This window comes from Puma concolor, chromosome D2 (assembly GCF_028749965.1).
Source record: "Puma concolor isolate L17-30 chromosome D2, mPumCon1.1.hap2, whole genome shotgun sequence".
Lineage (NCBI taxonomy): Eukaryota > Metazoa > Chordata > Mammalia > Carnivora > Felidae > Puma > Puma concolor.
Genome location: NC_141677.1, coordinates 43,681,733 through 43,704,533, shown reverse-complemented (window position 1 = coordinate 43,704,533; position 22,801 = coordinate 43,681,733). Strand labels below are relative to the sequence as shown.

General features: G+C 40.1%; 1 protein-coding gene across 2 annotated transcripts; it reads right to left on the bottom strand.

Annotated features, from left to right (window-relative positions):
- Positions 1-2,413: 2,413 nt before the first annotated feature.
- GHITM (growth hormone inducible transmembrane protein) lies at positions 2,414-21,895 on the bottom strand. 2 transcript variants are annotated; one of them, XM_025918422.2, is made up of 9 exons: positions 21,739-21,895; positions 20,157-20,321; positions 18,811-18,910; positions 17,227-17,338; positions 16,445-16,586; positions 13,173-13,281; positions 6,174-6,362; positions 5,128-5,299; positions 2,414-3,854 (listed from the first exon to the last, which is right to left on the bottom strand). In XM_025918422.2, exons 2-9 carry the CDS (start codon positions 20,283-20,285, stop codon positions 3,770-3,772), a joined length of 1,038 nt encoding a protein of 345 aa, XP_025774207.1. In that variant the 5' UTR covers positions 20,286-20,321; positions 21,739-21,895; the 3' UTR covers positions 2,414-3,769. The 2 variants fall into 2 exon arrangements, with proteins under 2 accessions (XP_025774207.1, XP_025774208.1); XM_025918423.2 differs by lacking the exon at positions 21,739-21,895 and adding an exon at positions 21,001-21,598.
- Between the last annotated feature and the right edge of the window lie 906 nt (positions 21,896-22,801).

The window sequence follows — 22,801 nt, the reverse complement described above, 5'->3', positions numbered from 1 at the left end:
TTTTTGAGACAGAGATAGAGCATGAACGGGGGAGAGTCAGAGAGAGGGGGAGACACAGAATCTGAAACAGGCTCCAGGCTCTGAGCTGTCAGCACAGAGCCCACAAACTGTGAGATCATGACCTGAGCCGAAGTCGGACGCTTAACCGACTGAGCCACCCAGGTGCCCCCCCTTTTTTTTTTTATAAACACTAACATTCTAACACTAAGCATTTTTAGCAAAATCTCAACTATTTAATTTGTACAGTGCTTTTGATTCTCAAACAGGATTTCAGCCCTGTGGCATCCATCGAACTTCCCAGCTTGATTGACTAAGATGTTTGACTCTACCCCTTCTTGCCAGCCATATGACCTTGTGCAAATATCAAACTTTTGTGGGCTTCAGCTTACTCCTTGGAAAATGGGGATATCAAGTATCTAGCCCAAAGTAATCTTATGATTTATGCAAAGGACTTAGCATACAATAAGCAAATAATACAATTGAATCATTGGCAATTAACAGCGTTATCTGCACCCTCCTGCCATACTGTAATGATACAAATCTTGGGTATCACTCAGTTTTAAGAACTTTAACATGGACACACACCCTCTGTCCAGATGAACAATTTTAAAGGAAACATGCCTGCCTTTCTTCCCACGTTCTAATATTTTCAAGTACGTAGAAAACATTCAAGGGTTCGAGGTCCTGACACAGAACACACACACCTGTTGTGAGCAGGAAATCAGGCTTCCAGGGAACTGCCATTTCTTGCCATCCTTCCCTGCTTTCCTACTCTTCCTCCAACATACTCAGGCTGTGTCAAACACCCTCCCTTTACTATGTGCTGAAACAATTGTCTTCTCTTGGAAGACCTCCTCCTGGCACACTTTAGAAACACAAAGCTTTGTTCACTAATGGACCATGTTTCCCCTGGGTTCAGGCACCATGGTACCTGACACACATGATTTTTCTTTTTTTTTTTTTTAAGTTTTTATTTAAAATTTATTTTGAAAGAGAGTGAGTGTACGCGCAAGTGGGAGAGAGGCAGACAGAGAATTCCAAGCAGGCTCCATGCTGTCAGTAGAAAGCCCATGAACCGTGAGATCGTGACCTGAGCTGAAATCAAGTCGGATGCTCAACCGAGCTAACCAGGTACCCCACCACACTCCTGTTTTCTGACTGAATGTTTAGGATACCATTCTAAAAAACCAAAAGGGCCTTTATTTTTTTATTTTTGAGAAAGGGCGCAAGTGACAACGGACAGAGAGAGACAGAGAGACACAGAAGTGGGGCTCATCCGAAGCAGGGCTCAAGTCCACCTGATGCGGGACTCAAACTCACAAACTGTGAGATCATGACCAGAGCTGAAGTCAGATGCCTAACATACTTGAGTCACCCAAGTGCCTTGTGATTATTATTTTTAATATTTATTTATTTGGAGCAGGGAGGGGCAGAGAGAATCCCTGGCAGGCTCCATGCTATCTCCCGCACTGTGAAATCATCATCTAAGTCAAAATCAAGAGTCAGATGCTTAACTGAGACACCCAGGTGCTACCTGTGTGATTATTTTTAAATATATATCTCGGTTATCCTGTAACGCTTCAGGGGATGTTTTAGAACATAAAGAACAGATATTTTTCTTTTTTGCCTAAAGCCTATCCATGTGCAGGTCTTCACTCTTCCCTGTTAGGAATGTGAAGTAAAGACCTTGATGGCATGTTAATGGAGTCTAGGAACTAGTGATTTTTTTTTTTTAAATCACTTTAGATCTATTATAATATTTTATTTTGTAAGTATTCACATTTTATATAACTCACTTCTTATACTGCAGTCTTCCTTGTCTTAGCAAAGTCAGAAAAAGTGCTGTGATAAACTAAACCGAAAAATAAACTAAAAACAAAAAAAAAGACATACCTTATTTTTCTAAATAAACTTCTGCCTGATACCCATTGTTGAAATTATAGCATTTTGTTTTATGTGATACCACCGTAACATAGGGATATAAACTTTGGACTCTAAAATGTGACTGAAGACAAGACCTTTAAGACCACACTGACATTGTATAGGAACTAAAGTAGAGAAGGGAAAAAACAGAATTTGGCACTTAAGATTTTTCTCAAGACAACACCCACCCTGACCCCCTAACCCGCAGCTGAAGCATTTATAGAGCTAAATGCCCACACATTTCAGAACCTCAATCCTAGGAGGGAGGCTCTGTTACCATCTTCAAAAATGGGCACAGAGAGAATAAGTAATTTGCCCAAGTCACATAAGAAATAAGTGGAAGAAGTGGGGTTCAATTAAAGGCAGTCTGGCTATAAGTGTTGTGGTCATAATCACCCTGTACTCTACATACTAGGGTAAGACAGCACATGAAACAAATCCTCTATCCAAATAGTATGCGTGTGGTTCAGCTGGAAAAATTACAGACCAATCACCACCTGGCTGGAACATTTATTAATTCAGAAATAAGCATTCTATGTAATTTGAGGTGGTTAGAATAGTTACTTCTGGATTACTGTAATAAATATTTGTCAAAAACACCAATCATCTCAATAATCATACACACTTATTTCATTCATTAAGAACTTCCAAAAATAACTCTTCTGTATCAAAAAAACTTGCCAATATCACAACAGTCAAGTAATCACCCATGCAGAAGAGAAGGAAAAGTCTGCTGGGGGAAACTCTAACAAAACACTTTGCCCATTATAGTTTTGATTGATATAGTTCATGAAGAAAGACTAGCTATGCTCTCCTGTGTTTTTAGTGCTTAGTCTGAGAGGAATGCAAGAAACCAAGTCCTGAGAGAAAAACTGCTTTCATAATCTTAAGTGTAAGCCACAAACAGGCTTTTCTAATAAAAGCTTCAAAGCCTGAAGAGATGAAGAAAGGCAAGCATATATTCTCTTAAACATTTCAATAAATATGCAAAAAAAATTCAGCAATTAGGAATACTGTGTTTGTATATTTGAAAATGCAACAGATTTCATGCTTTGAATGTTTCATCCTGAGAAGAGTTTTAAGGATATTTTGCTCCATAAGGTTTAAAAGTAAAACTTAAACATATTTAACTACATGTCAGGAATTCTCCAGATGATTAACATTCTCAACTGTCCTAACAATGTCAAACAATGAAAAGCCAAACACGATCACTTCTACATTGCAAAGATAGCACTGAGAAAGAAAGGAACATTGGGAGAATGAATCACCTAGATCTTTGTTTATGCTCAATGCTTTTGATTAAGTTCAACAGATGAATGTGAAAACAGCAATGATTAATTTGTCTCCAAAGAGCCAGACCCCTCTCACTGGCTCACCACCGACACAAGTGCTAAGTATTCAAAGAAAGACTGAAGGTGATCCTTTGCTTCTCTCTGGTCCCTTTACCAAACTTCTACGTCACTTATGACATTACTTAATACTTCTGCATTTCAAAAAATATGCAGCAAAACAAAATTCGCTAATTTTCACTTAAATAAATTTTAAAACAGAAGTTAAATCCTCACAACACAAACCTTAGTTTTCACATTCATTAAAACGTTTTAGAATTACTCACACTTGAGAAACTGGAAATGTGTGTGCTTATTTGGAAGAGAACAACTGAATTTATTCTTTAGAAGAGAAAGCAGACCTGAAGCATCAAATCACCAAACATCTGAAACCTGCTGACAAGTCTTATCTTCTACACATCAGTGAAAGTTGCTTATACAAACTATTCCGTGAACACCTGCCCCTATTAAACAAACAAGATATCCGAGGTACTGGAGAGGTCAGAAGCTGAGTTGCTTCACTTCTTTCTGTTGCTTCCAGTTGCTAGAATACTGGCAACTCGCATAAATATATTTAACGTATCCATGTAGATTCCCAGCATCCTGGAAAAGAAAATTACGGCCTATTATAGATGATGTAATTCTAATAACTCTAAAAGAACTATTTCTTAATCTAGAATAGAAAAGCAATACTATTTGTCATAGGTACAGCATATGAAATGGAAATCAGAAAAAGAAAAGATGCCAACTAAGGAAGGCTCTGAAAACAGTCAAGATTTTCCTTGGCAGATTAATCTTTGAAATGTTAAAGGGCAGTTTTAAAAATCATTATTCTACCCTCTGACCCTCTCTTATGAGTGTAGTATCTTGCAGAAACACCCTGTAAGATAGGCCAAGAAATAATTAAAACAAAACTAAAGTAGCACCTTCATAAAAATGTGTTAGACACAAGTCTGGCATTTTTAAATATAATATCCCCTCAAGGAAACCCCCCACCACCAACCAAAACCTGTTATATATCTGTGTTACAGCAGCATTTTTTAAAAAAAAACATTAAATTTTAGCTTCAAAGAAACAAAAAACAAATTACTTGTAAAAATGTGATAGAAAACATGAAACCCAACAAAATTGTTTAAATAAAATAACCTACTTTGGTGGAGAGGCCAAGAAAAGAGAAAAAAAGTGTTGTTATATACCAACTGCACCACAAAGCTAATTAACAAAGTAGGTAAATATTTGGACTTAACTGAGTATCTAAATTAAACTTAGTTACAATATAATCAAATGTTCTGTGGATACATAGCTTACTAAAAAGATACAATAGATCAAACAACAACAGAGATCGTAAAATTTGACAAACCCATTACTGTGGGTTGAATTCAAGATATGTTGACATCCTAATCCCTGTACCTGTAAATGTGGCCTTATTTGGGAAGAGGGTCTTTGCAAATATAATCAAGATAGGAGGGAAGATGAGGTTAATACTGGAATGGGGTGGGCCTCCACCCAAAATGACTGGTGTCCTTATAAGAGGTGACAGAGAGAGACATATGGGAAAAATGCCATGTGAAGACAGAGGGAGAGATTGGAGTGATGTACCTATAAGACAAGGAATGTCAAGGATTGCTGGCCAAAACAAGAAGCTAGAAGAGAGGCAGGGAGGATTCTCCTAGAGCCCTCAGAAGGTATCAACCCTGATGACATCTTGATTTCAGATTTCTAGCCTCTAGAACTGCAAGAGTGTAAATGGTTTGAACCATTTGGTTTGTAATATTTGTTATGGTAGCCCTAGGAAATTAATACGACCATAAAACAAAACAGACCATAATAACACAAACGTCCTGTGTAACAGAGACAAGACATGAAGACTACTTACGAATTGATGGGATCATATTTTTGGACTCCATATGGTGGCACTATTTCTGCACGCTTGATTACTTTCTGTGTATCATACAGAAGAAACATGCTGAAAAGAACTAATCCACCATAAATTGCCACTGAGTACAGAGTGGCACCAGCCACGGTGGTGGGTGGAAGAAACATAGATCCTGGGAGGAAAAAAAGAAAAAAGGACTCTTCTCTAACTGGATTTATGATTAACATTTCTTTAAAAAAACCTTTTAGTGTACTGCACAGATAGGAAAAAGACTGACTATATGCACCGTGTAATTTTATGCATATTCAGTCCAAACCCATGATACTTATGCCTGTAATGGGTCACTTGCCCACATTACAGAAAGGCTCTTGCATGTTCTCCAGACGAACTTTCCCATTTTAGATGTATTGTGTGAAACCCAAAATAGTTTACCATGATGCCAAATAAGAAAATGCAGTCTAGGGGCGCCTGGGTGGCACTAGTTAAGCGTCCGACTTCAGCCAGGTCACGATCTCGCGGTCCGTGAGTTCGAGCCCTGCGTCGGGCTCTGGGCTGATGGCTCAGAGCCTGGAGCCTGTTTCCGATTCTGTGTCTCCCTCTCTCTCTGCCCCTCCCCTGTTGATGCTCTGTCTCTCTCTGTCCCAAAAATAAATAAACGTTGAAAAAAAAAAAATTAAAAAAAAAAAAAGAAAATGCAGTCTAATTAGTGTTTGTCGTTTAAACTTTTTAAAATAACTCTTGGGGCACCTGTGTGGCTCAGTCAGTTGAGCATCTGACTTTGGCTCAGGTCATGATCTCACAGTTGACAAGTTCGAGCCCCATGTCAGGTTCTGTGATGATAGCTCACAGCCTGGAGCCTGCTTCAGATACTGTGTTTCCCTCTCTCTCTCTGCCCCTCCCCTGTTCATGCTCTCTCTCTCTCAAAAATAAATAAACATTAAAAAAAAATTTTTAATAACTCTTAATAAGTTCCCTCCATTAGGATAGCTGAGTACATCAATGGTTTTCAGATACCAAGAAGTGAATGTCAAAGCGCAGTAGCTCACCCAGTGATGACACAAAGACGACACCCAGGCCCACTCCCAGGGGCGCTCCCATGTTCAGAAACTTCTCACTAGGTGCGCACATGGCCACAGTGGAGAGGCCTCCCACGATGCCTGCCGTGTACCATGCAGCTCTGATGAGAAGAGGCCCCCCTAATATTGTCAGTGGAGCCACCACTGCACCCATTACACCTGGAGAAAGAGCAAGTAGTTAAGTATTGACTAAGTAAGAACCAGAAAGAAAACACCACTTGTAACTAACACACCATCTGAACATCACGTACCTTATGGTTAAACAACAGGACTACAACATCTCTCCCTTATTTAGGTGATACTACCCCCAAATTCCATACCCCAAACTTGTGGCTATCCAAATTCAAAATCACAACACTATACCTAGTTAAACAGTCTCAACTCAAAAACACAAGCATTAATTTGGCGTTTTAATAACTTTATCAAATTCTACATGGTTCATTATCTGTGTGTGAGCCTACTGGTATTCTTCATAAAATTCATATATATGTAAGAATTGAGACAAAAAGGCTTAAAATGACTAACTCAAGGTCAAACCTGCTGCTGCCAAAAGGGAACAAAGTAAAATGAGAGAACGCATATATGATGCTAATCTTAAGATGCAGGAACTTCAAGGACAGACACCGTTGTTTCCTTGGGTAGAAGGGAATGTCAGCTCAGTTTGTAAACAGTAATTTTAGTTGTCAGATATTTATCAACAAGTTCAGGAAAATTAGTGAAAGGCACCAATAATTTAATCAGCAAAGGTTAAAAGAACACCTTAATTAAAAAAAATAAATCTCAGATAAGGCATTATTTCAGTGCTCAGTAGAACAAGTTGCCCTCTTCTTACACATTAAATGTGCAGAGTTTAACTCAGAATAGGAGCTATCTTCATCCTATAATTTTAACAGTGTCTCTCTTTTGTGAAAGTAACATTTCTAGATCAAGTAATAAGATATTATCACATGATAATGAACAACTAAAAATAGCTTTTGCTGTAAGAAAAATACTGAATAAAAATTCCTCTATGACATTTCTATTAGGATTCCCATCAGTTTTGCAACTGACAGCAAAATTTTTAGCAAATTTTGTGCAGAATCCACAAAAAAACCTTTATTCTCCATCATGCTCCCCACTTTACTTGCCCCAGGTAACTAACTCCCTGTCCCAAAATTTGCATTAAGCCACAGGCAGAGGATGAAAAAGCATCCTTCCCCCCGCCCCCCTCCCTATACTGGTGCCAGCTCTCTGCTCCAGGTTCTCTTGACCCCATTAGCCACCAATGGCCAGGAATAGGAGGGGGCCAGGAGCAGGAGGTAGAGCTGGTACCAGGGAGCAAGAATGAGGCCCTGCCTCCCTCATCACGCTTTCACAGCACCCCCTTGTGGAGCCCAATCCTCCCTTGGCTCCCCAGGGTCTAGCCTGGTGGTCCTGTTTTCCATGGCCTGACCCTCAAATGGTCCTCTCCTGTGTGGGCTGACCCTGTCAAAGACAGTTTCTCGAGTGGCCTCAACGGCAATGATACACTTCTTTGGTTTTGTCATTCTGCATGGTTAGGTTCATTGGAGGTTCTTTTCTTTTCTTTTTTTTTTTTAATATGAAATTTACTGTCAAATTGGTTTCCATACAATACCCAGTGCTCATCCCAAAAGGTGCCCTCCTCAATACCCATCACCCACCCTCCCCTCCCTCCCACCCCCCATCAACCCTCAGTGTGTTCTCAGTTTTTTGTTTTTTTTTTTTTTTTTTTTTTTTTTTAAATTTTTTTTTTCGACGTTTATTTATTTTTGGGACAGAGAGAGACAGAGCATGAACGGGCGAGGGGCAGAGAGAGAGGGAGACACAGAATCGGAAACAGGCTCCAGGCTCTGAGCCATCAGCCCAGAGCCCGACGCGGGGCTCGAACTCACAGACCGCAAGATCGTGACCTGGCTGAAGTCGGACGCTTAACCGACTGCGCCACCCAGGCGCCCCTGTTCTCAGTTTTTAAGAGTCTCTTATGCTTTGGCTCTCTCCCACTCTAACCTCTTTTTTTTTTTTTTGCCTTCCCCTCCGCCATGGGTTTCTGTTCAGTTTCTCAGGATCCACATAAGAGTGAAAACATATGGTATCTGTCTTTCTCTGTATGGCTTATTTCACTCAGCATCACACTCTCCAGTTCCATCCACGTTGCTACCAAGGGCCGTATTTCATTCTTTCTCATTGCCACGTAGTATTCCATTGTGTATATAAACCACAATTTCTTTACCCATTTGTCAGCTGATGGACATTTAGGCTCTTTCCATAATTTGGCTATTGTTGAAAGTGCTGCTATAAACATTGGGGTACAAGTGCCCCTATGCATCAGCACTCCTGTATCCCTTGGGTAAATTCCTAGCAGTGCTATTGCTGGGTCATAGGGTAGATCTATTTTTAATTTTTTGAAGAACCTCCACACTGTTTTCTAGAGCGGCTGCACCAGTTTGCATTCCCACAAGTTCATTGGAGGTTCTATCTCTGGAGCTTTTATCCCTGGGGGGTCTGGCCCTTGGCGGCTTGGTCTTCCAGAGATCCTGGCCACCATGCCGTGCCAAGGTCTCATCCCAGATGCCACAGTCCTCTGAGAGATACAACTCTCGTGGCCTAGCTCTTTGGCAATCAGGCTCTTTGTGTTCTAGCCCTCTGGGAGACTTATCCTCAGTATCTGGGTCCTCAAAGAGTGTGGGCACCTGATTCTTGGCCTTTTCAGAATAGTAGCCCCTAAGTTTGAGGCCTTTGGGGGTCTGGTCCTCCAGGACTTTTTGTCAGCTTTAGGGAGGTCCCTCCAAAGGTCTGTTCCCCACGGTCTGGCTCTTTGGTGAGCCTGTTCTCTAAGGGCTGGTTATCTGATGGTGTGGGGAGCTGTGGCCCAGCCTCCCTGTAGCTTTAACAAAACTTTTAAGTTTATTCAGAGATTTTTCAATGATACTTTCTCATAAAAATCTTAAATGGTAATAGATGTCTGCTGCTTAAGGACATTATTAATTACAAAACTAACAAAGATAGCTCACCATTATTATTGTGAACAAAAACTAACATTCACCAAACTGGTACAGCCAGTTGTATGGAGGTTCCTTAAAAAATTAAAACGATAATTACCATATGATTTAGCAATCCCACTTCGGGGTTTATAACCAAAAGATAGGAAACCAGGATCTTATACAGATATCTGTACTCCCATGTTCACTGCAGCATTACTTATAATCTCCAAGATACAAAAACCAAATTGTCCTTTGATGGGTGAATGGATAAAGATGACATGGTGTATATACACAATGGAGTAGTATTCAGCCATAAAAAAAAATGAGATCTTGCCATTTTTGACAACATGAATGGACCCTGAGGGCATGATACTAAGTGAACTAAGAGAAGAACAAATACTATATGATCTCACTTCTATGTGCAATCTAAAAAAGTCAAACTCCGAGAAACAGAGCATAGAGTGGTGGTTACCAGGGGTAATGGGGTAGGGGAAATGGGGTGATATTGGTAAAAGGGTACAAACTTCCAGTTGTAAGATTAACAAATCTGAGGACCTAATATACACATGGTGATTACAGCTATCACTGTATCATCTACTTGAATGTTGCTAAGAGACCAGATCTTAAATGTACTCTCACCACAAAAAAGAAATGGTAAATACGGAATGGAGGTGTTAGCTAATGCTATGGTGGTAGTCATTACGTAATATATAAATGTATAAATCAACCAGTTGTACATCTGAAAACTTACAGTATCACGTGGTAATTACATCCTGATAAAGCTGGGGGAAAAACACAATTAGAATAGTTTTCCAATGATCATTTCAGTAATTCCTGCAGAGTATCACTTAGTCCTGATGAAGACCACAGCTGTATCTGCATAGTGCTAAACATCTGGATGAAAAATGAAAATGGAATGCACTGGGATGTTAATATTGGTCAAAAGCCAACTCTGATGTCCCTTTAATACTGTGAGGGGGTGCCCTTGGGTCACCTAAGCTTCCTTCAGTTCTCAGCTCAATCATTCCAGTGAATGAAAGAGTGGACATGGGTGCCTGAGTGGCTCAGTTGGTTAAGCATCTGACTTCAGCTCAGGTCAACATCTCATGGTTCATGAGTTCGAGCCCCACATTGGGCTCTCTGCTATCAGCACTGAGCCCGCTTCAGATCCTTTCTCTCTCCCCCTCTCTCTAGCCTTCCTCAGCTCATGCTCTCTCTTGCAAAAGAAATACACTTAAAAAAAAAAAAAAGTGGATACAGGGCTAGACTTGAAGAAATAATACAGCACTTCCTGGCATACTGACCTCACATAACTTAGCTTCCTCATCCACAAAACAGGAATACTAATGCCTGCCTGCATAGCTTAAAATAGGTAGGTACATATGAAGCATAAAGCAAAAATTGGCATTCATGCTGTGCAGGGAAGGTTTAGCATAGCAGGCCTAAGGTTATCTTTACAAAGACTTGCTTACAGGGCTGGTCCTTGGCTGGAATTTAAGAACTTGGCACTTAAATCATTCTCTGGCAGGGTTAGACTACTTGTGCAAACAGTTAAGAGTTATGCTGAAAGTCTGTTTTCCTTCTGGAATCTGTATTTTGGTAGTTGTTAGGAGGGTGCCTACATGATTCGCCCTTATTAAAGCCCGTGGGTACCAAGTCTCTAACGGGCTTCCCTGGGCAGAAACACTGTATGTTACTGCACTTTACACATCCTTACTAGGTCCCCTCAAAGGAAGGAGGGAGCACACTGAAAGCCTGTGGATGGATTTCTCCAGATTCTGTCATGTGTCCTTTTGATGTCCTTAGCTCTGAGTACAACTATATGCTGAGTCCTATGACTCCTTCTAAAAAAATACTGAACAAATGGGTAGTGTTGGGGGTCCCCTCCAATACATTAAATACCTCAAGTAATTTATACACTACAGTATCAGATTAAAAGGAGTTTTCTTTTTTTTTATTTTTTAAAGAATTTTTTTTCAACGTTTATTTATTTTTGGGACAGAGAGAGACAGAGCATGAACGGGGGAGGGGCAGAGAGAGAGACACAGAATCGGAAACAGGCTCCAGGCTCTGAGCCATCAGCCCAGAGCCCGACGCGGGGCTCGAACTCACGGACCGCGAGATCGTGACCTGGCTGAAGTCGGACGCTTAACTGACTGCGCCACCCAGGCGCCCCTAAAAGGAGTTTTCTAAGCAACCCAGATAGAAAGCCCTTAATTCTAAGCTCAAATTGAAACAACATGACTATTTTAATTCAATAAGTCACTAAATATTTACTACTTATCAGAGGTAAAAACACTGAACCAGTTTTCTCAAGGAACTCAAGTGTCTAAAATGGAAACAGGTGCAAAAGTCCATTCACTGGACAAGATACTATAATCCAGAGAATTGTAACTGTAACATAAATGCTAAACTCAGATGGTGAGGATTTTGGTGTTTTAATGAAAGGATATACACTTCATACTTAAAAACAAAAAGCTCTGTATACTACTGTGATATGCAGTTGTCCCGAAGCTGAGTAATCCTTAAATATTTACAGATAGCACTCAAGAGATATTACATTTTTAGAAGTACACATATTATATTTTGGATAAAAATTTTTTTAAAGCAGGTTATTGGTACTAGAAAATACTGGACCACCTCCCTCCATCACAAGGACTTTGTCCTGTAAAACTTCATAGACAAAATCTATGGTTGAATAACCTCAGGCCTAAGGGAAGAGAGTTGAAAACTGAGATTGTGAAGTCATGTGAAGTCTCATGTTTACCAAAACAAAAACAGCACATAATAATATGAATGACATAGTTCGCACTGGAAATCTGGCTCACTGGGTGCCAAAAACCTAATTTCCATTTACTAACCCACGTAAGAAACATTTCAGAGCCTGCTTCCAAGAAAGTTTCAAGGAAATGCTCATAAAACTTGTCTTAAGTGAATAAAAAAATAAAAAGGAGAAACAGATCCATAAAAACAGAGAACGGATTGTTGCCAGAGGGGAGGTGGGAGGATGGGCAAGATGGGTGAAAGGAGTGGGAGATACAGGTTTCCTGTTACAGAGTAAATCACAGGAGTAAAAGGCACAGCATAGGGAATATAGTCAGTGACACTGTAATAGTGCTATAAAGTGACAGATGGTAGCTGCACTGTGAGGTGTATAGCATAACGTATACAGAACTGGAAACACTATGTTGTACACTTGCCGCTGTAACATTGTTTATCACCTATACTCAAAAAAATATATAGAAAAAAATCTGTCTTGTTTTGAGGTAGAGAACATGTATCTAAGACACACTTTTGCTTCTAGGTCTAGTTGGTTCTTTATTCAACCCACAGATAATGGCAACACTTTATGTAAACTTTAAAATATTTGTGTCTCCATAATTAAGGGAGATATCACAACATATACCTAAAAGGATATTAAAACTGTCCTGCAATACCAGGGAGTGGACAGCCTTTGCCCTGTCCATGGTAACTTTGCGCTAAGACCCATCTAAATAATGACCCAGTTAACTGTATCAGAGACAAAGTACACTTCCAAAGGTCTTTCTTATTGTTTTCTTTCTTCCAATGCTCCATTGCAAGATCCTGTACTCCTATTCTTTCTTGTGACTTACCTCCTCCTTTCCTTCTCCACCCTCATTTTAAAATTTTTCTAAAGATACACAAGAATAATTCTCAAGTAATGTGTATCAGGTTTGAAATGCTTCTAGTATTAGGCAAAATACATAAAGGAAATCTCTACGTGTATTAGACTGTCACAGGAGGCCAAGTATAATACTGGGATGTCCATGGTCTTAGTATCTGAATAATTATTTTTTCAGAGTAGAGATCTGGCTATAATACAACCACTATTAAGTACAAAAAACTGTAAGTGTTTTCTAAACATGAGTCTTTATTAAATTATGCACAAGTCATTCACAATTGTAAAGAACCACCAAAGAAGACAGTAATGAAGGTTATTTAATAAAAATTTAAAGTTAGAACATACCAGAATGTAGTAACCAAGCAAGATGCTTTGGGCCTGGGTTCTGGTCATATGGTATTGACTGTACCAGCATTCCAGCTCCAATCATGGCTGCAAAGGTTGCACCAATTGTCTGAAACACATGTTACTGAGAAAAATCAATCCTTATATACAACAACAAAGGAAAAACCCTCAAGTTCCAAGCTAGTCCCTCCAATAAATTTTGTTTAAGAAGATTAAGGATAAGGGCGCCTGAGTGGCTCAGTCGGCTAACCATCCAACTTGGTCATGATCTTGCAGCTCAGGTCATGATCTTGCAGTTCGTGTGTTCGAGCCCCATGTCAGGCTCTGTGCTGACAGCTTAGAGCCTAGAGCCTGCTTCAGATTCTGTGTCTCCCTTGCTCTCTGCCCCTCCCCCACTTGTGCTCTCTCTCACTCTCTCTCAAAAATAAATGAACATTAAAAAATTAAAAAAAAAAATTAAGGATAATGAAAACTGATCTAGGAGGGGACAAGAGTGTCCCCTACTGTCACACAAAGTTTTGCAGACTCTTCAAGTGAGTATGTTGAGCTCTGATTGATAACATGACCTTTTAAAAATTGTATTCTTCCTAGACAGAGACCTAACAAAACCTCTTTAAGAATCCCAAAATAATTATTAATTGTATTTATTTTTGCATAGCAAACTACATTAAAAAAAACTTATCATGATACACCAATTAGAATATATACATAGCACACTGTCTTGAACTCCATCATTTGCTTAACAAAAACCTAAAAAACAGAAGCACATGGAAAAGAGAATAAGATTCTACTTCTCTATCCTCTTAGTTTTCTAGCTGACTTGGTCCTCCGTCCCTTTTATCTTACATTTCCATTGTTATGACACTTAAATACTTCTTGTGCATATAGAAAGAAATGTACATAATAGAGAAAGACTGTAATGAACCTTTAGGAAACCTGAAACAAATTTGCTACTCTTGGACAGAAAACATCAGATATCTGGTAGCCCAACTATTCAAAAAACAACAGATTGTGAATGCTTTTGGTTAGATGTCACTAATCCCTTGTGCGACCTAAGGCCTGCCTCCCTCCTCTGCATTATCCATCTGAACACAGGCATGCCTCAGATGTAAAGTACAGATAAAAACAAAACAGCTGTTTTTGCTGAGAATGAGAAAGCCTTTACTCATTAACAGAAAAAAACACAGAGTTCTACTAAATCACTTTCCAATGAAGAAATAATTACTAAAATCCACTTCATGCATTTCTTCATACAAATGCAAGGCACTTTCAGGGTATTTATCACAACTGTATTTTTTTCTTTTAAGGTCCTTCATGTTCATGACCCAGTTCCATTCTTTGCCTTTCACCGTTCCATACTCTACACTCCAGCTACAATGAAATAGTAGGGATGCGAATATGACCCCATTTCGTGCCTCTTTAATTCCGTTTATTTTGCCTAATTCATTTGAGTTATTCAAGGATTATCTCGTCCCCTGGAAAGTTATTCTGGGAGGTACCCTGACTGCCATGAGCAGTGTCAGAAGCCTCTCCTCTGTTCCGAAATCACTTGGTGTCAACTTTGACATTATTTGTGTGTATGTCTGTCCCCCCCCCAAAAATCTTAATCTTCCTCTCTGTAGCACCTGCCTGGCTTTCCAAATTTTTTAATTTAAGTAGTTCTAACATCAGGTAAGAGTAATCTTATGCCGAAAGTAAGTTGAGAATATGGCCCAAGCACAAACACTTCTTTGAAGTCTTATTTTAGGGGCTAAACTCTTTGTATACTTAAATTTTTCTCTTATAACCACGTTGCTTTGTTAAAAATCATTGTTTTAAATTATTTGCCTGATTAAAATGTACATTCCTGGTGAGAATGCACCATGCTTATTCTGTGCCTTCATGAAGTTCTAGGCTAGGAGATTCAGGACACCCATCTGAGAAGTAAGATTCTAAGAATACTGAAGTGTCCAAATGGCCACACTGCCCTAAATGGTTCTTCTTTGGAAAGTACAGATTTGGAAATCTGTATGATATAAACGGTCCCATCTCCCATTCCCTTCCAGTCTCAAACTCATAGCTCACATTCTTATAATCCTCCACTTCAGATCTTGAAAAGCCCCAGCTGGTATACTTGCTTCTTGTCTCTTCCATTTGACTTCTTAGAACTCAAAGACAAATCGTATTTTCTGCTGTTCCAGTATCTGCAACCGCTTCTCACTGATTAGACCCGCTCCTCAGTGTGGCAACCAGACACTGTCTGATTGTGTCTTCTTTACACTCTAGACCTCAGATACTCGAACTCCACTGATGTTTTCTTCTAATGTTATTTGGAGGAGAGCGAGCGAGCACGCGCGGGAGCGTGCGAGTGCACGAGGGTGAGGGGCAGAGAAAGAATTCCAAGAAGGGATTCTGACACGGGGGCTCAATCCCAAGATCAGGAGATCACGAGCTCAGCCAATACCAAGAGTCAGACACTTAACCGACTGAGCCATCCAGGCGTTGCCCTCCACCCCAATGTTTGTTTATTTGAGAGAGAGAGTGAGTGAGCACTCTGCGGGTTTTAATGACTACCTCTTCTCCTTTGCTCAAGCTGCTCTGCAAACCTAGACTACCTTTGTTCTCTCCTAAAATAAAAAATGATAGCCTCCAACAGTTCTGGTGAAAAAAACGTCTCTTTCATGGAACTTCCCTACTAGTCCAAGATAAAAACAGTCTTTCAACTGATTTTACACTTTCTACTTCTCCTTGCACATCCTTTACCACTTACTCAAGTTCATCTCTTCAACCAGACAGTAGAAAAATAGCTACCACTTTTGAAATCACTATTTTTTTTATCCAGAAAAATTAACAAATGCTCAAGAAACACTCACTGAATGTAAAACCCTACACAGGGTCAGGAAAGTTCAGATTGTTAGCAATACATATTTTCCACTGATTTCTAAGATGGCTTTGCATTTGCCCTGTCTTTTTTTATTTTTTTTTAATAAAATTGCTATAAAATACAAGCTATTTGATAGCTGCTTCTAGGTAAGTACGATATTCCTGTATGTTTGGTTTTCAACCCCTTTACCAGTATTTAAATATACACTCAACTAAGAATGATAGCTGATTTATCTCAGAATGTACTTCCTACTTTGTCTCAGCTGCACTATTAATTCAGATTTGAACAACCTGTCAATATAGTAAGGGATTCTTTCCATTTAATCTACTCCCCCCCACCCCCGGCCAATATTTTTTGCCTAATCTTTTGGTATTTAGTGGAAAAGGAAAACAAAAACAAGCTGACTTACCACCCAAGAGCCTCTCATCATGAAGTTCATAAGCACAGGAGTTCTGCTCACTGCCAGGGCGGACAAAGCTGTTAAACCAATACTTCCTGCTAAGTACATATAGGTAGAATGAATTCTATCCTTCACATACTGAGGCCAAATTCTGTAAGAAACACAACATGGTTCATTTATGAAAGCATGGATATAAATTTTGGTTCAATTATTTATTTGCTGGGAAACTTTAGGAAATATCAATTTACTGCTATCGTATTCACGTCATTTATCATGGAAATAATGATGCATGCATTGGAGCTATCATAAAAATTAAATGATATAAAACATAAGAACTTTGGGGCACTGGGGTGGCTCAGTCAGTTAAAAGCATCTGACTTTTGATTTCGGCTCAGGTCATGATCTCATGGTTTGTGAGATAGAGCCCAGTACTGGGCTCTGTGATGACAGCGTAGAGCCTGGCTGGAATTCTCTGTCCCTCTCTTTCTGCCCTTTTCCAGCTTGTACTCTCTCCCTCTCTCAAAATAAAGTTTAAAAAATAAAAACATAAAACATAAGCACTTGGCACATCTACAAAAAAAACACATTTTCTCCTTGCCTAAACACATATAACCTTGGTAAAAGATTTTTACTTAAGTTTGAACAGATGCCAAAAGATTTCATTTTTATTCATATGTATTTCTATACAGTTGGAAGACTAGATATAAAATATTCCAAAAGTGGCAAAAGGGAAGGATGAAAACCAAACTGGAATATTTAAGATTAGAAATGTTTGGGAACAATTTACTTACACAGCCTTTTCAATAGCTCCAATCTCATTAGACATTCCCAAGCCATAGTAGCACAATGCTCCAAGACCAACAGCAGCCCCTCCAGCAATAAACCATCTTCCCATCTGATCAACTGCAGAGCACAGAAGGAAATGCGCATTAATACAGTCATATCTTCACTAAATTGAAAAGGGATGGTAAGCTCTAATATTTATATGAGGAAAATCAAACTATATACCATACTCCTTTGTAAAACCATAGTTAGAATATAAATTTTTTTTTTCAACGTTTATTTATTTTGGGGACAGAGAGAGACAGAGCATGAACGGGGGAGGGGCAGAGAGAGAGGGAGACACAGAATCGGAAACAGGCTCCAGGCTCTGAGCCATCAGCCCAGAGCCCGGCGCGGGGCTCGAACTCACGGACCGCGAGATCGTGACCTGGCTGAAGTCGGACGCTTAACCGACTGCGCCACCCAGGCGCCCCTATAGTTAGAATATATAGGGGTATAGCAATGGTCTTAAAATTAGGGCACCAGTAAAAAAGGACAATGTTAAACTAAGTGTAATAATACAGAAAGGATCAGACTTGACTGCCCTTTAATTTCACTCCAATGAACTTTAAGGAGGCAGTATATCTGTGGACATGGGAATACTTCTGTAATAGTGTTTTATTCCTAAGAATCGGGGGTACGTTCTCAAGATATTCTTAGAAAGATGAAAAAGAAATGTTAATAATCATATCACGCTGTGTCTAAAGTGCTATTAACAAAGATGATGCTTTACAAAGAGAAAGAAAAAGGAACCAAAAGTGTAATCAATATTTATGCAGCGGAATCAAGGGAGAGGATGCTCTAAAACAAGAGCAAGAGAAACAGCTTATCAACTCTAATTGGCTGGAAGTATTCATAAACAGCGTCTTACCCCTTTTAGTATAAATTTGCTAAGATTATTACTGTGCTGTAGCTGTAGGATTCATACAATTTGGTTTTCAGGGCAAACTTACTTATCAGAAAGAAATGCCCTGAAGGACACTGATTACAACTCTTTCTCATTATAATATATTGACATTCTGTAAAGTTGTTAACAAGCAATAGTGTTGAGTATATGTGGCTAGATGAACAATCTGGTTAAACTTGCAAAGCTGAAATCCAAACTGACTTTGTTAGGTCTGGTTTCCAGGGAGGCCTTATATGAACAACCAGTTAAGAGGACTCTTCTTGAACATTTAGGTTTTTATTAGTATCTGTTTTAGTGATTTTCTCTTGACTTGAAACATACACAAACATGATATGCTTGAAGATTCTATGCAACTTCAAATGAACTTCCTTAACAGATTATATGTTTTTATATCATGTCATACTACTAATCCTTTTTAAAAAATGGTAAAAATAACATTTTCTCTGGAAGAAATATGAATGGAAACCAATGGACCCAGTGTGAAATATTAATCTTTTCTGGGCCACAAGATCCTGAAGAATGATGGATTGCCTTTCTTCCAAGGAAATGCTCATATACGTAAGTTTGTACGTATGTTTAGGAAGCTGTTCATGCATGTAAAATGTATTCACATTTTCCAGCTCAAAAACTAAAGACTACTGCCTACTTTTGAATATTTTTTCCATTGATGGTTCCACTGCTGCCTCCTTAAGTTCTTGGACAGTTTTCCCACGCCGGATCCCAACTCTCGTCTTGGTGGCATATTCCTGATATACACGAAAACAAAGACACACAGCACACACACCAAAACAGAATGTTATCAGTAAAATAAAATTAAATCTCATTGCATTAGAAAACTCTATACTAATTTGGTCGTTTCTATGTATGTACTTTCACTACAAAGGTATGTTAGCCAATCTAAAAAATTCAATGTAGACCCTACCTATGGTCTATCTTTGAAGTGATTCACTTAACTCCTTAGTTCACAACTTTATTTCTTAAAGTTTCGGAATAATTGTTTATTTAAAAAACCACAGATTTATATCTCTAGAATTATATTTCAAGGACTAACTGCTAAAAAATCTGCATTCAATATGTATTAGCTGCATTTTTTTTAAATCTGGGGAATGGGGCTCAAGAAAGTTATCTTTGCTGAACACAAAGCCAAAGAAAGGGAGGGATGACTACTACCTCTATTTTAGCTGTTTTCAACAGGGAACAGTTAACTCAAGAGGAAAACAGCTGTCTCTTTTAGCCTGTATATATTTCCTTATCTACCTCATATTTCAAAACTTATACTTCTAATGTGAACAATGAACGATAAATCTATTATAAAAGAAAACGGGTTTCTCTCTAACCTAACGGATTTTTTAAAATGTTTATTTATTATTGATAAACAGAGAGAGACAGAGCATGAGCAGGGGAGGGGCAGAGAGAGAGAGAGAGAGAGAGAGAGAGAGAGAGAGAGAGACAGAATCTGAAGAGGCTCCAGGTTCTGAGCTGTCAGCACAGAGCTGGATGCAGGGCTCAAACTCACAAACCAGGAGATCATGACCTGAGCCGAAGTCAGACGCTTAACCCATGGAGCCACCCAGGCATCCCTAACCTAATGGATTTTACCACTCTCTAATCAAAAGCTGAAATGACATTTTTAGTAACATTTCTAGCTACTGGCCAACTGGTAATATTCCTGGGTTCTTCAGCTTTTTACGACAGGCTCCACAATCTCTTGAGCCGTAAGAGCTCTCAATCTCTCACAAATCACTGTAAATTCTCTGAATGAAATTCCAAAAGCTGTAAGAGAAAGTTATAAGAGCTCTTTCATACATGGTAAGGAGGAACAAAATGATACAAAACTAATGGGAAGAAAGAACTGATTTGGGGCATTATCAGGGCTGTTTCAGCGCATCACTAATGGTAAAATAAGGAACTTCATACTCTGTCCAAAAAAAAGAAAAAAAAAAGGTCCTAGTGCACAGAGACACAACATGAAAACATTCAGATTATCTTTACCCTGCTGGGTGTTAAGAGCCATTGATGCTTCGTGATGGAACTCTTCACAACAGGCGAGGCCTTGGTGAAAGCTGGTTGGAAAACCCTGGAAGGTAGTGTCCGGAGACACACAAGTCTTGCGGCCAGCATGGTGGTGCACCAGGTTTACCAGGCAGATCTGAAATGCTAGTTAGACACAGACAAAAAATAACCCACTAACTAATGAGGGAATTAACATAGAAGATACAGAGATACGAAAGGACCAATCCTGTTTTAGGAGAAAAATGGAAGTGACCTTTTTAAATGATAAAGATGAATTCTCTGTTTATTCCCCGTTATTTCAAGAAATCTATTCCAGAATCCAGTATGGGATGGTTCACCAAAACAGAATTAAATCCCAGGTTGAACAATAAGGTGTATAACTCTGTAGAAGTTATGTATGTAATACAAAGTGAATGCTAATTTCTTAAGACAATTACAGGGTGTGTAATGGCTTTTATAGATATGGTTTTAAGATTTACACCAGAATTCGATGGGAAAATTTAAAACAAGACTCTGTACAACTTTTGAGCAGAACAAAAACGTCATCCAAGGAAGAGATGAATAACTCTTCAAGGTCAGACTGCACTGTAAGGCTTCAAGACCTCAACAGTAATGACGCATTACGAATTTTTTGCTAAACACGCCAAATAGTACTTTCAAAATGTGATAAAAATACCCAAGGTGCTGAAACCACCTAGGATGTGTCTTAAAACGTAGATCCTGGGTCTTAACTCTGGTCCTAATAATTCAATCTCTAGGAATGGGACCCAGGAATAGGTTTTACCTAGCACACCAATAGTTAAGAATCTTTACTAAAACTTACTTAACCGAGTGTACTTCCAGGTCCACCACTGAAATCTATAAGAGGGTGTACAACACTGGGAAAATACCGAGTCCTTCTAATACTTTCACGTCGTTACATCATCTCAGTAAGTTGCTGCTGTTTATCTCCTCAGTCATCGACACATGGACTGGGAAAGAGGCCCAACCGAGTGGCCACCACGTCGCGTAACAGAACAACGTAGAAATCTTGCTTCTGCCACATGCTAGAAATGGCCTCGAAACACTGTTTGCCCTCTGAGACGCCTGTGAGTTAGCTATAAAATGGGTAAGGTATCACCGACTCCAAACCCCAAACGCTCCCGTAAGCATTGATGCAATCAAGCGCCTGGTCCCCTGAGAAAGTTCAACCAGCTCTCTAGACTAGACTCGGCAGCAAGCCTCCAGTCTCCCAGAGTCAATGCACAATCCTTATCAAGCACCCCCTTATCTGAGAGAGCGGTGGCTGTGCGGCCCGGCCGCAGGGTGATTCAGCACCTCGCTGCCCCTGCAGAAGAGGGCAGCGGGGGGTGAGCCCCTGCCAGCCTATCTCAGGCCCTGCAGCCGTCGCCCCCATTCACCCGGTCACCCACAGGACGGTGACTCTAACGCGCCGCCAGGGTGTGACGCAGCCAGCAGTGCCGCCGCCTTCAGCTCTCCTCGGATGCACCCAGCGGCCCCGCGAAGCTAGCCATCATGACAGTGAATCTGCGGTGCCACAATCGGCCCGGAGTGGCCATACCTCAGTCCCCGGTCACCTCAACCGCGCAGTTACCCTTCCGGGCCGGCGATACGCAAACGCGCACACCTCCCTGGCCCTCCGCCCGCTCTTTACTGTCTGTGCGCGCGCAGTCTCCCCTACTCCCTGCGTGACGCAACATCCGGAGAATCGCCAAACACTAGGGACACCCAATCATGAGCAGATCTCTGACGGAAGGGCGGGCACGGTAGGGAGGAGGGGTTCCGGGCTAGAGGGGCGGGGCCAGTAGAGAATTGCCAGGAACGTCATAGTCAGCGTCCGTTTTGGGTGTGGGCAGCGAAAGCATTTTGGTCATGTCAGCTGTGGGTAGCGGAGCTAGTCTACGTTTTTGTCTCAACACTTTCACTAGCGGCAGTCACAAGAATTACGTGAAAATTGAAAAAGAATAGTGTGAGGGGAGGGTGGGTGATGGGTATTGAGGAGGGCACCTTTTGGAATGAGCACTGGGTGTTGTATGGAAACCAATTTGGCAATAAACTTCATATATTGAAAAAAAAAATAGTGTGAGAATTAAAAATTATTCCTTTGCCCGTTCTTTCCTCATGTCGCCTTTTCGCCTTCTCAAGAATGTATTTCGAGATAAATAGTGTGCCAAACGTGGTAGTTTCGAAGGGGAGCAAATTGGTTTCTTGGGTCTGACACCTAAAATTGGCTAATGAAATCGAGGGAAGGGTCTAAATCACCCAAGGTCATCGGGCCAGATTTTAGCAGGTTTTGTACCACCACTGCTCTGTGACCTCCACACGGCACATTTTCAAGCTTCACTGTATACATACATGTACATGTAGAGTAGGGTGAATAACGACAACCTCCACCTCTTACCTTGTCCTGAGAACTGTGAAGATGTTTTCATTACTCGTAATTTGTGAAGCGCAAAACCATTTCTCAGCTACACGACAGAGGTTTTGTTTTGTTTTTCGTTTACTTCCTTTTATCCATTACACAAATATTTGCTGAGGCTCACGTTGTACCAAGCACTAAACTAGGGATATTTACAAATGAATGAAACACAACTAATACCGTTGTTTGGGCAAAACAAAATGCC

Coding starts and splice junctions, on each gene's coding strand:
- GHITM (XM_025918422.2), bottom strand. CDS start 20,285: ATGCTGGCCGCAAGACTTGTGTGTCTCCGGACACTACCTTCCAGGGTT. Junction 13,282..16,444: donor TGATGAGAGGCTCTTGGGTG/GTAAGTCAGCTT, acceptor CATGTGTTTCAG/ACAATTGGTGCAACCTTTGC. Junction 6,363..13,172: donor TGCTTGGTTACTACATTCTG/GTATGTTCTAAC, acceptor CTCTTTCTCCAG/GTGTAATGGGTGCAGTGGTG.